The sequence below is a fragment of the Rattus rattus genome, chromosome 3 (genome assembly GCF_011064425.1).
Source record: "Rattus rattus isolate New Zealand chromosome 3, Rrattus_CSIRO_v1, whole genome shotgun sequence".
Lineage (NCBI taxonomy): Eukaryota > Metazoa > Chordata > Mammalia > Rodentia > Muridae > Rattus > Rattus rattus.
Genome location: NC_046156.1, coordinates 184,705,668 through 184,720,005, shown reverse-complemented (window position 1 = coordinate 184,720,005; position 14,338 = coordinate 184,705,668). Strand labels below are relative to the sequence as shown.

Here is a 14,338-nt window from a genome sequence, read left to right as displayed (position 1 = left end):
ATACCCCAAAACTTTACACTAGAACTGACCGTACTTTAAAGTCACTCCTGCTTAAGAGCTCTTAACTCCCTCTATCCCCAATCCCCAACTCCATAAGTCTCTGAGGACAATGTCTCTTCCGTCTTTGAATTCCTTGATTCTATCTCAGTAACTTACACATAGCGAATATCAAAAGGTATGTGTGTGTGCACATGTGTGTGTTCATGTGTGTGCACATGTGTGTACGTGTGTGTGCACGTGTGTGTGCATGTGTGTGTACTGTGTGTACGTGTATGTGTACATGTGTGTGTACATGTGTGTGTACTGTGTGTACGTGTGTGTGTGTGTGTGTGTGTGTGTGTGTGTGTGGAGAGATAGCTCAGTGATTAAGAATACGTACTACTCTTGCAGGAGCCTAAAGCTTAGTTCCAAGCACCCGTGTAAGGGTGACTCACAATCACCTATAAATCCAGTGTCAAGGGACTGAATTTCCCTGGACTCCACAGACACTGACTGGTATGCAGGTCTCTCTCTCATACAAACATACACACACACACACACACTTTAAAATAATCATATAAATATTTTTAAAAACTGGTTAATATATACAAATAATTAATCTTAATTGATATGATATATATTATATACACACACATTACATATGAACACATGTTATAAAAAGGACCAGAAAATTTTAATTCAAGAAAAAGTCATGGGTTGGGGATTTAGCTCAGTGGTAGAGTGCTTGCCTAGCAAGCGCAAGGCCCTGGGTTCGGTCCCCAGCTCCGAAAAAAAGAAAAAAGAAAAAAAAAAAAGAAAAAGTCATGCAATTTGCATTATTTATACTCTAAAGTCCCTTTCCCCTCTGTTTTGCTACCTAACTCAGTTATGTATTTCACAAGTCAGACAATTCTAGGTGGCATTAGTTATTTTCAGCATCAGTTTCCAAAAAATAATATTTTCTATTACTTACCATCTTTCAAAAATGCCCTATGGACTCAAGAGCAGGAAATTCTTACTCATATTTCCTGTATCGATGGGCTTCGCCTGATGTTGAGGCCTGTGGACCTCTGTTCAGACGAATATCTGAAACTACACAAAATATATAGGATTACGAAATTCATTGTTTTGAAATACAGTTATCAGAATGTTTTAAAACGCAAGTTGATAATAGTAATATACAAGCTGTATTTTTTTAGTGAACTAATTCTTTTGAGGTATTGGGCATTGAACCTATATTCACACATAGAACCTACAGTCTAACATATTTAAACTATATCCCCAGCCTCCTTTTTTTTTTTTTTTTAAGAAAAGTCCCAGTAGAGTGACAAAGCCAGCTTTGAATTTACTTTTATAGCCCAAGCTGTCCTTGAACTTGCTGTTCCCCTAAATGCCTGGGATTGCCGGACCTCAGTACTAGATCTGACTTACACAAACTTTCTACTGATGCACTAAGAGTTGATGTGGGGACCAACATCTACGATTCTGAAGTAGTGATGTATATAAATGATATTGTGAGGTCGCTGAGGTGATATGGAAGTATCCCTGTGGCAAGGTAGCAGGTTCTGTTAACACTGTTGACAACTGTCAGTCATCTCCAGTTCATAACTGAAAAGATTTTCCATGAGGATGAAGCTTACTTCTCGGATGCAATCACATCCTTATTTCTACCCACGGGTATAACTGCTACTACAGTGAGCTGTCATTGAAAGAAAAAATCTTCCAAACACATCTTGGGCATTGAATGAAGTGCTGTGCAGTAGTTGCTCAGTCCTCGCTGTGTCTTGTTAGAGTTTTATAACTGCTCTTGTGATTCATAGTCTAGAAGAAGGGGGCTATTTGATTCTGTCGAAAAGTAAACACAACCTTAGTCTCTCTGCGCTTGCTTTGTTTGTTTGTTTTATTGTTTGTCCTTCAAGACAGTGTTTCTGTGTAGTCCGAACTGTCTTGGAACTCACTGTGCAGACTCCGCTGGCTTCAAACTTGGACATCTCTTGCCTCTGACTCCCAAATTTTTCGACTAAAGGCATGCGCCACCAGGCCCTATTTCTACTTATTTTGTATGTTTGATCTCGTTAGAATTTGCTTCTACTTTATGATCTTTAACGTTTTCCCTCGCAGTAGTGTCTGATTTACATTATAGAAATCTCCATTCTAAAGACATTTTTAGTGGCTGAATCATTTTGGCAACTCTAAGAGAGGGTTCTTGAAACACATTACTGTCTCCATCTCCAGTACTAAAGACCCAGCCTCAGTTACTGATCTCCAGTTGTAACTTTTGGCTACTGTGATGTTGGCTGGTTTTCTAGATTAGGAAACTCCAAGGCAAAGATAGGGACTCAATTTACTGATCCTTCCTTATTTGTAGGAGTTTAGTTTTTTCATTTTGTTTTGTTTTCGTTTTGGTTTCTTCCAAATAGGAGTGAAATAAAATAGAGTTCATCATGCATTTCTAACTCCCTCCCCCCCCCACCTCCCGAGGGATACTCTATAAGTTTGTGGGGAATACCCACACATTCCTGGGGATTAATGTTATGTGAATTTTTGTTGGATCTCAAAGAAACCGGGGACAAATGGCGGAGGCGCCTATTGAGACATCAAAGCAGAAGCTGGTTAGCTCTCACTCAGGACCTGTGGCTCCTCCCAGCAGCTCTCATCCCGCCCCCTTCTCTAAACCTCTGCCTCCCAGGGGCGGGGTTTCCGCTTCCCCGCCCCCAGCTTCTCTTTCCTGTATAACCTCAGCCATTTTGGATACACAGCTTTCTGGCCTCTTGGTCTCCTGGCACACTCCTGCCTCTTACCCACCCTCTTTCTTCTCTTGCTCTATCTCTTTCCCTCTGTCTCGCGTGGTCCAGTTCATATAAAGTAAAGCTTCTTAGTTCATGTCTAGGAACAGTCATGTTCTCATTCATTTTTCATTCAGTTTTTAAATGTCAACGAGGAGAGACTGAACTTCCATGCAGTTCTAGATCCTTCGAGGTGTAGAGATGTTTTGCGGATCTCTCAGCTCCCTGCTATTGTCCTGTCCTCTGCACACCTAGGACAAACGAGGCGTTTCCTGTGGTCACATCAGCATTACTCTCTGTGTCCTTCTTTGTTAAGGCAAGGTGGTAAATTGCATCACGTGAATCGGACTTGTGGTTCAGAAAAAAAAGAAAGAAAGAAAGAAAGAAAGAAAGAAAGAAAGAAAGAAAGAAAGAAAGAAAGAAAGAAAGAAAGAAAGAAAGAAAGAAGAAAGAAAAACAGCAATGGCTGTCAGAGAGGGAGATCTGGGATTCTTTTAGTACCTGTCAGTTAAGCAGAAGTTGAAATGGAATGTCCTGGGCTCAGGACACAGAGTTACTCATCAGCACTGGTTTCACAACGGCTGTCCTGTGTACCACCAGCTACACCCGCCACTCAGTCCTGTGATAGTCTCAAGACACACTGTATGTCAAAGAAACACATTCTGAAGCGCTTATATTCCTAACTTAATGTGAATTATTCTTCCGGTCTTTGGACTGATGTTTGTTTATTTTTCATAAAAATGGAATTCCATTGTCACCAAGGCCATCTGGGGACTTCTATGCACCATGTCTATGCATGTTTCTATGGTCCAACTAAACCCTCAATGGAACCAGAAAGACAGATGGTGGGAAAAGCAGATGAGGGTAGCCATCTCACATCTAACAGGTTCCTTATTTCCCGAGTCCAAGAGAACTTGCTAAGCTGGAATTCACTACTTTTAGAAAACATGTCTTGAATGCCTGCTGTGTGACTGGCGCCATAGGCAGCTAACACATTTACATGTTTCACTTTTCCATTGTGATGCCTACCCTTGCTCAGCACAGATCAGCTTCCAAGCCTGAATGAAGTCTGCATATATATATATGCCTATATATGGTTCCCACAGCCTTCACCAGCACAGCTAAACTGCCTGCAGGCTCCACAGAAACTGACAAAAGGAGGAAGCAGTTGTACAAAAATGTCCCTCAAGGATGGCTTGCACAATATCTGTGGCTGCCCAGCTGCCTGAATGACTTACCCAGCTTCCCCGTGAGCTTTTGAAAGCTGTGAATGCTACAAGGATTTATTTTTATTTCTTATTAGCTCAGCTGGGGAAAAAAAAGCAACAGGAAATTTCTTTTGACCTAAAGTTTACAAATGTTTACAGTGCAATAGTATTCAGGGAAGTTAAGGCAAGTCAGAGTTGGTGGCCAAAAAGAGTTATTTCTAGCCAGGGCCTGGGTGTCCACGCCTTTACTCCCAACTCAGTATAAAAGGGGAAACAAGAAGAAACCAGTCACTATTCTTTCAGAGTGAACTCTGCTGGAGATGAAGGTTTGGCGAGGCCTGGCTACTTTTCTAGCCAATGAAAGTAGGGTAAAGATTACATTTAAAATATTAACCTTAGCCGGGAAATAGTGCTAAACACCTTTAATCCCAGCACTTGGGAGGCAGAGGCAGGTTGGAGGTCAGCCTGGTCTACAAAGTGAGTTCTAGGATACACAAAGCTACACAGAGAAACCATCTCAAAAACAGCAACAACAAAGGAGTCATTTCTAAAGACTTACTAATTCTACTTTTAGAAGAAACCTAGATAGGAGACAACCTGTTCCCTAATGAGAACCGCCATTGCATAAAGTGACAAGACTTAAGTCAGCTAAGTCTCTCTCTCTCTCTCTCTCTCTCTCTCTCTCTCTCTCTCTCTCTCTCTCTCTCTCTCTCTCACACACACACACACACACACACACTTCCCAGCACCTGAGTTCCTTTCCAAGCATAGAAATCTACCAATATGATGAAGATTATTTTTTTTCCAGAACCACTGACACGTGGATTTGAATTCCAGCCTTACCAAGTCTCAGCCAGTGTCTTAGGCAAATTGCTTAACCTGTCTACTTCAGCTTCCTCACTTTCAAAACTTCTGTACTTGGGGGTCACTGTAAAAATTCAATGAGCTGATACATACAGATTTCTTGGTGCCAAATAGGTGGAGGATGGTAATGTTTGGGTCGACCAGATAGTTAAGTAGGAAAAGGTACTTGCCAGGCAGCCTGAGTTTTATCCAGGAAAGAGAGAGCTACAAGCTACAAGCTGTCCTCTGACTTCCTCATGTGCCCCACCACAAACACACACACTACAAAGTAAACTAATAAATGTTTTAAAAACATAGTAACATTCTTATTGTCCTACTCCTTTACCAACACATGCAGGAGTTGCCCTTGGATGTTTTATTGTTTTAAAAGAATAATACAATGTAGCAAGTCCAAGTAGGACACAATTGCTAGCCTTGCATAACCACAGTTTAATTTATAACCACGGTTTCACAGTGAATTCCCATGTGCTTAAGTCACAGTTGTACATAGTCATTGCTATCTATTACACATTTCTGTGTGTGTGTGTGTGTGTGTGTGTGTATACATACACTCATGCTTTTGTGTATGTGCGTGCATATGTGGAGGCTGGAGATCAATATTGGATGTCTTTCTCAGTTGTTCCACCTCATTTTTTGAGGTAGAGTATCTCTGTGAGCCTGGAGCTCACTAATTCAGCTAGACTGACTGACTGACTGACAAGCCCGGGATCCTCCTCCATCCATCTCTTCAATGTTAGTGTTACAAATGCATGCAAGTAGGCCTGGCTTTTTACAGGGCTGCTGGCCATCTAAACTCAGGTTCTCATGCTTTTGAGACAAGCACTTCACAAACTGAGCCATCTCGTAGGCTAATCATAGTTCTCAGAATGAGATCTTTTGGGAACACTCACCAAAAAATTCTGAGGTGAAGACTAATTAGGTTGGTAAGAGCAATCACTAAACAAATTCATTTTGTGTGGAGAACTCATTCGACATCTTTTCTTCTTATGTGTATATAAAAATGCAAAGCTGGGGGTGGGAAAATAGTTCAAAATCCTCCCGCATAGTCTTAAGGACCTAAATTTGGGACCACATAAAAAGCTAAGCGCAATGTGAACCTAGCATTCCGGAAGCAGAGACAGGTGGGTCCCTGGCGCTCACCTACCAGTAAGCCCAGGCAATTCAGTGAGCTCCAACTTCAATTGTTTCAAAAATGACGTAGGAAACAGCCCAGGAAGACACTGAAGACCAACCTCTGGCTTCTATATCCACATATATTCACATTCATGTGCATTTCCACCCACGTGCACACATGAGCACATGCACAAACATATACCACACAGGCAAAAAATGGAAATTGTTACAAAGCAAAGCCACGTTGTACAAAAATAAGAAAATGTAGTCAAGAACAATTAGAAGTCATTCTCTCACTTAATAAGTAGTATTCTCTTCGCACCTGCAATGCTCCCAACACTGCTCAGAGCTTTCAGGATTAAGAAAGGCCAGCTATCTCAGTGATTGAAACAGGATCTCACTAGAAAAGGAGTAATCATGGAAAACAAAATAAAAAAGAATCCAGTTCCCTTGTGCTTGGAATTTTAATCCCTGTAGCCCAACTGAAAATGAAGAAGAAACTCGTGGAGTAACTCTGCATTTCAAGAGAAAATGCAACAGTTGTACCAAGTAGGCAAGCCCCAGCATCTTTAGGTCAATATTCCTTTCCATATGGAATCAATTTGTTAAATAGCCCCAAGACCTGCTCTAGAGGCTCAGTATTAGAGGACACTTGAAACTTGAAACCTGCAAACACACCATAAATTACAGATTTAAAATATGAAACTGGTGGAGGAGATTAAGCATCCTAAGCCCGGTGCCCCACAATCCTCACTCCCTGAGCTCAGTTGTGCTCTCACTGAACTTGAGCACTTCACTGGGGCTATTTCTTCTTCTAGGGGACCATGGCATGGATCAGGGTTCTCTAGCTGTTGTGGTGACACAAAATTTCAATGTCCTGGCACAAGAAAATACACTTTGGTTCCCATCATGGTGATGATGCTGATTGGTGACGTGGATCTGTTCTCTGATGATCTCTCTTCAGTTAGGGTATCAGGCTTTGCAGTTGTGTGGTCCCATCCTCATCTACAGTCTCAGTGAGATGAGAAGAGAGCACGGGTGTGGAGAAAGGTATGCTGCTTTCCGGACCAGGCCCCAGAGGAGTCTCTGTGCCTCCTGTCCATTTGCTAATGGTTAGAACTCGGTTGCATGGCAGAACCAGATATAGAGAGATTAGAATGTGGTCTGACTGTGTGTCCTGGGAGGAGAAGAAAAGTATCTTGGGAACATGGGGAGAGACTTCCTACAGCTTTTACTCCAGAAGGCGGTTTGGAAGATAAAGTAAGATAATAGCTTTAAGAACTCTTACGGATTTCTGGATCAATAAATACTCTGGGGTGACTAGATCAAGGATTGTCACCTGTACCAAGCACATCCTGTGCAATAGAGAAGGACTATTACCTGTCTCCATGCTGTCTGCAGGAATAACTTTAGAAGAGAAACTCCATAGCTTCTCTGTGCCTTGGTCTCTTCTTGGGAAACCTAAAATCAGTTCACTTTGAATGTTTTCATGAGGGCGAGAGGAGTGATCAAGGAGAGGCCATCTCTCCTGTCATACTCCCAAATACCACTGTTTCTTTGAGGCTACCCTTGCCCCACATCAAGTCACTTGCCATTAGACCATCCTTTGACTATATGACCTTCAGTTCTCAGAGAGGCTGAGCTACATGAGAGAGACTTGGCTAGCCCCATCCTACCAGCTGCCACGGAACAATTTGTTTGCAACAGTGTGAAGATCATTCCAACATCCACTTGAAACCCACCACTGTGTTTCCACTGATGTGAAATAAAATCCAAATGATTTATACAAGACTGATATGCCTACTAGCCTTCCAGGATCAGCCTGTCTTAGATTTCATCTCTTCTCTAGTTCGTTCATTCATTCATTCATTCATCCATCCCATAGCATACAGCCTGTCTTTGTCCTAGGTACTGGAATCTCAGCCGTCACCCCATGTGCAGGATTTGTTGGGGGTTTGTATTCTTCCATGATTGCTGTCTCCTTGCGCATATCCTCAGCTATGGGGCTTGGGGCTGGTATCCCTCTTCCTTCAATCTGTCTCAAAGAAGCTTGTTTTAGAGCAGACCTTGTTCCCTTGGTTACACTCTGTGTGACCACTGTTGATCAGGGAAATCCCCTGACTCCTATGTGTGCGTTTATTGCCTGTCTTCCTTTATTTTACCACAGCCCAACACCCATGAGGGCAGACATCCTGATTCTGACATTCACTTTTGGATCCTCAACACCTATTGACTTGGTAGAAAGTTAATCATCAAGTATCACTCGAATGAATGAAGCAACAAAGTAACAGCACTGGGTGTGCTAGTGAGGACCTGCTGGCCTTCGCAAGAATGTATCTTGTTTTCTCTTAGGAGCCTGTGTTCATTTCTGTCCCCTCTGATTATTATATTCCAGGGAATGACTCCACTTCATTGGGCAGCTTTTCACAACCGGCCTCAACATACCCAGATGCTGTTGAAGAAGGGGGCAGACCCCACCCTTGTGGACAAGGACTTTAAAACAGCTCTCCACTGGGCCGTCCAGGTGAGAATGCAGGCTGTGAGCTTGTCTCAGCTTTAAATGATGTAAAGCCATGTTAACTGATTTCTGCACAGGCCAACCACAAAAGCAGGAACTATCTATCCCACATGCTCGTCCTGGTGCTTATTTGAAATTAATATGATAGATCAAGGAGAACTGTCTCTGTGCCTTTACCCTCCTCCCATATCCGGAAAGACAGTAGCAAGTCACACATACAAACACACATACACACACACACACACACACACACACACACACACACACACACACACCCTGTACTGTTGCACTCAATGCCTATTGACTTCTAGAGACCCTCAGAGGGTTACCAGGCAAATTCCTTCAGTCTTTGGACCAGAGCTCATGTGCCCAACCTTCCACAGCCACTGTAGAGGATCTTGACATTTGTACAGAACAGCAGGAAAACAGTGAGTCACACTCCTACATCACTGTCATGGGAGTTGAGCCACCTCAGTTCACATGGCCAGAAATAGCAGACTAGGCCTGTGAATTCTACAGTCCAAAGAGAGTCAAACAGACTGAGACAAAAGAGTGAAGGCAGCTAATAGCTCTGAAGTCTATCCTATTGCCAAGGGGATGGCTCACTCACGAATGAGCGGAGTTACACCTCCTCCCACCCTCAAGGAGAGCTGATGGGTGCTTCCCTCAGCAACCTTGGCTTCCGATGCCTATGCACTCAGCCCTACTCTTTCCTGCTATTGGCTAGTCCAGGTATCCTGATGAGTCATCTCTGCTACCCAGATACAGTTTCACTTAGTGTTTTCATGGTGGCAGGGTAGCACCTGCAAGTTTCAGGACTCACACGTGTGCCTGAGGTAAGGCGAAAACAAGTGATTTGGAAACTGCTCTGGTTTTGTGCCTCTAAACTTGGCTTCAATCACAGAGTGCTGGACCCAGCCCTGGGCAATGTTACACAGTGAGCAGGGCTTGTTTTTGTCATGCCCACCTGCCCTAGTGTGCACCTACAAATTTTCATTATCTAATCATGTGCCCTGCCCTCTCCCTGTCAGCACTGTTTGGGGCACTTGGAAATTGCCTCTGGCTAGTTAGGGGTCACTGCAGTAGCAATGGTCCCAAGATGTCTGGTTCAGCAACCAAGCAATTCCCTGTGCATGTTGGTTCTGAGCTTAGGTGAAGGCGATATCTTTACATATTTACCCTCAATACACTTGCACTCTGATTCCTGCCTCTAGGCTGTGTGTCCTTTGGAAAATCTCCCCCCTGTATAATTCTGACAGACATAAATCATGTGTTCCCCTTCCTCATCCCAGCCTGAATGGAACTTTAATCCAGCAAGATGGCTGCTCTGGCAAAGGGTCGTTCACATCCAAGGATATGATCCAGCTGGAATGCAGACACACCACACACCTTTAATCCTTCTGGCTGAAATACACACCTTTAATCCAAAACAACGATGTCTAATTGAGGGGCAGACTAAGTGACAAATCAGAGAATGATTTGACAGAACGAATCAGAGACAGGCTGCACCCAACTCTCATGAGAACAGGAAAGAGAGGCTACTTAAAAAGCACTGAGGGAGGGAGTTCAGTCAGCTCAGTTGAGGTCATTGTGGAGCAGTTCAGTTTATGGTGTGCAGAGGCGATCTTTCCAAGCAGAGCAACTCCGTCAGAAGCCCAGAGAAGCCAGTTTGAATCAGTCTGCTCGGAAAGGAGTTTGAGCCACAACTGCTGAGTTGAACCAGCCAGCCACAGTTCAGAAGGAACTAGAAAGAGTGAGTTTATTCAGCAGTAAGTCCCAGAGGCTGAAACATTCTATGTCTAGGTGAGCAGATGGAGGCTGGAAGCTGAAGCTTTCAAGGTCCAGGCTTGCAGAAGATTAGATTGTATGGTGGCTGGAAGGTTCCAGGCCTAGGCCTAGGGACAGGTAGAGATAGAAGTTCTCTGGGCTCAACCATGTATCCATAAAGCTTGGGCATGGCTCTCACCTCTCCAATTCATCTGAGGAAACAAAAGTGACATTTATGTTTACACCAGCCACAGGTTAGCACCTAAGTTAGCCCTTGCAATGGAATAAACCCACCAGCAGGCCTTACCCAATGGCAGAACCCTGAACTCCATCCCAGACCTTTTGAGTCTGTCTCTCTGGGAATGAAACCTCTGTCCCTGTCCTCTAGGTGACAGTCTGGCTAAAGCCAGAGCAGCACACTCGGTTTCTATGACAGCCCAGATTTTATCTAAGGGGAAAACCCCCGAAACCTGTGCTGCTCACTTTCTTATAATCACCAACTTTTACAGAGACACAGTTGTCGTATGTGAGGATTCTACTATCTAAACCAGCAGTTCTCAACCCACGGCTTGTGAGAATGACCCTTTCACGGGGGTTGCCTAAGACCAATGGGCAACTCAGCTGTTCGCATTAAGGTTTATAACAGTAGCAAAACCTGTTCATATCAGTTATGAAGCAGCAATGAAAATGATTTTATGGACGGGGTCCACTCCAGCATGAGCACGTATTAAAGGGTCTCAGCATTAGAAAGATGGACACCCTCTGTCGTCAGTGATCCTGCTGTAAATGACAGGACTCCCAGCCTGCCATGCTAACTAGGCTCATCTAAAGAGCTTTTATGTGAATTAGAGGCTCTTAGCTTCTCCTTCAGCTGTTCCAAAATGGAGCCCAGACATGAATGTTTTTAAAGCTCCTCCCTTCTCCCACAAAATTTAAATGTGCTGCTAGGATTAAGAATTGCTCTCATAGAAGAACCATGTTACTAGACACCAATAGCTTATCTACTTTTGTCTTAGGCAGTTTGGCCACGATTGTACACACAGGAAGTGCCTCGTGTGTTTGCTCCATTGGTCAATAATTTTTTTTTCTGGAGCATCTATAAGTATCTGTCACTGGAAGTAAAATGAGTAATAAGAAGGTTTCTTGTAGTACCCCACAGTGGTACCCAATATTCTATGTGCAGGCGGTATATGCTTGCACTCATTTTTCTGAGGAAAGAGTCTTCAGCTTTCTTCAAGTACTCAGAGACAGTCGGTAACTATGTCAACAGGTAAAGAACCCTGGCTCTAGAGGACTGGTGCCCCCTCTTCCTCTCACATGGTTAGTAAGGATAGCAAATCCCCAGGGGGTGTATTCTGCCCTTTTTACGGCAAAGACGAGGAGTAGCGGTCATGGAAATTCTTGCTACACTGCTGTTCTGTAGTCTTGTTTCTTGTTGCACACGCCCAGCACTGCACTCTTTTGAAAGAGTTTCCACATGAAGGAGTCTGCTTCCCATTGTCCTTTATTCCTTTGCTCAGTGTCCTGCTTTTCTCTTGGGCTGTACAATGAGATCATATTTGAAACTACAATGCTTGGAAATAATTCAGCCTTTGTATTTGATCCAAGTACCCAAAGCAATAAAGATTTGAAACATCAGGCCCACAAACTAACTTCATATGTGACAATGGCTGTTGCCTCTTTCCTATTCTATCAATCAATCAATTCTATAGCACTGTGTGGATATGGCTGGGCTAACAGAAACCATCTTTGTTAGGGTTTTACTGCTGTGAAGAGACACCATGACCAAGGCAACTCTTATAAAGGAAAGCATTTAACTGAGGCTGGCTTACAGTTTCAGAGGTTCAGTCCACTATCATCATGGCAGGAAGCATGGCAGCATCCAGGCAGACATGGTGCTGGGACTGTACTGAGAATTCTACATCTTGATCCTCAGGCAGCAAGAAGAGACCTCAAAGCTCATCCCCACAGTGACACACTTCCTGTAGCAAGGCCACACCTCTGATGAGTCAAGCATTCAAACACTTGAGTCTATAGGGGACGTTCCTATTCAAATCATCACACTTGCTGTCAGTGATAATCTTACAAAGTGTTATTCCAGACCTGCAGGGCTATGCATTCTGTGATGACGCTAGCTCATTGGGTGCCTCTATCTTGTCTCCCTTCTCTACCTAAGCACAAAGGGTAGTGAAATAGACTAAAACCTATAAAAATGTGAGCCCAACTAACTTCCTCCAAGTTGCTTAACTGAGGTATTTGTCACAAGGACAAAGTTTGACTCATACAATGTATATGAGTGAGTCTGTTTCCAGGCTATCTGCTCTTTGCTCAAGGCCTATCTTTCTGTTCCTTTGCCAGTACCATTCTGTCTTAACAACTGTGAATAATAGTAACTCTTTAAGTGGGATAATGGTCCCTCAACTTTACTGTTCTTTCTCAATATCAGGTTGTCTTCTCTTGATATTTTGCTTCTTTGTGTAATCTTTAGGGTCAGTTGATCAATATTTATTGGAAATGTATTGAGTCTGAAGATCAAGTTGAGAAGAAAAAGCATCTTGACAACAACAACAAGATCATGAAATAACTTTTTTGTCTAAAGAATTTCTTGCTAAGTGTGCTTATCTACATGGCATTTTAAAAAATGTGTAAGGGTGTTTTGCCCTCATGAATGTCTGTGCATTGTGTTCATGCCTGGTGTCTGTGGAGTTCAGAAGACAAAATGGACTCCCTGGAACTTGAGTTAGTTATAACAGTTGTGAGCCACCATGAGGATGCTGGGAATTAAACTCGGATTCTCTGGAGGAGCAGTCAGTGTTCATAGCTGCTAAGGCACATTTCTAAGCTGTTTCCATGTTTTTATCTGTCTGGTTTATTCTCCTATGACAGAAGCACTGAGAGGTGGTCATTTCAAAGGAATAGGCCTTTCTTTAGCTCACAGTATGGAAGTTCAAGGGTAGCGTGCCAGGATGTGCTTGGTGTTTGCCAAGAGTCTCATACTGTTCCATGATGAAAAGATAAACAGGAAGAAAACGCCGTACATGTGAAAGACAGGAAAACTGATCCACTTCATAGCAACCCGCTCTCAAAATGACCAGGGTACACTTCTCAGAACTACAGTAATAACCTCTCAGGAATGAACACCCCCCTTCCCACCAGCCCAATCCAATTGCCTCTTAAACGGTCCACTGCTCATTGCTATCACACAAGGGGTAGAGGAACGGGGAGATGGCTCAGCTGGCAAAATGATTGCTGTGCAAACTGAGTACCTGAGTTAGGATCCTCAACACCCACATAAAATGGCAGGCATAAAGGTGTTCCCCTGGAATCCTAGTGCTGTGAAGCAGAGACAGGAGGATTCCCGGAGCTCACTGCTCCACATTCAATGAGAGGTCCTGTCCCAGAAAACAAGGGAGAGAGTGACAGGGAGACAGTCAACATCAACCCCTGGCCCTCACCTACTCACACATATGAGTGTGCACCAGTGTACATAGGCAGGCATACACTAGTCATTCTCTCTCTCTCTCTCTCTCTCTCTCTCTCTCTCTCTCTCTCTCTCTGGTTCTGACTGAAACTCTTTCACCCTCTTCCTCCATCTCCCTTTCCCTGTCTTCTCCTCCTTCCCTCCCTCCCTGTAAACACACACACACACACACACACACACACACACACACACACACACTCACACGCAGAGAGGGGTCGGGAGATGACGCTATATTGGAGGTTGAATTTCGGAATAAGTTTTATAAAAGACAAACCACATACAAAACAGTAGTTTCTAGTTTCAAATTCTATTTGTTCACTGCCAATATATAGAAAAATAATTTTGTCTTTTGTATAAAAATTTGTCTTATATCCTGACAACGTGTTATGATTGTTACTTAGTTTTCGGGCTTTGCGTTGCATCTGTCTTTCCAAGCGTGCTACCTAGACAGTCGCATACTGTGTGATCCCAGGCATCCTCTCCATTCTCCTGTCTTCGCGCAGTAGTTAGGACTCTGGCCCCCCAAAGAGCTAACTGAGAACAGTTCAGAGGCTAATAGTTCAGAGGCATTGGGCTTTTTCTCTCACTGGTCACCCTGGAGTCAGTTCTCAAACGCTGCAGA

The 14,338-nt window shown here is 43.5% G+C and overlaps 1 protein-coding gene across 3 annotated transcripts in view; it reads left to right on the top strand.

Annotated features, from left to right (window-relative positions):
• Positions 1 to 14,338, top strand: part of Ankrd55 (ankyrin repeat domain 55) — a 98,107-nt gene that overhangs the window by 52,639 nt on the left and 31,130 nt on the right. For all 3 annotated transcript variants that reach the window (XM_032898896.1, XM_032898894.1, XM_032898895.1), the window contains exon 6: positions 8,346 to 8,474. In XM_032898896.1, the coding sequence (XP_032754787.1) occupies positions 8,346 to 8,474 (129 nt within the window). The remainder of the gene's footprint in view (positions 1 to 8,345; positions 8,475 to 14,338) is intronic.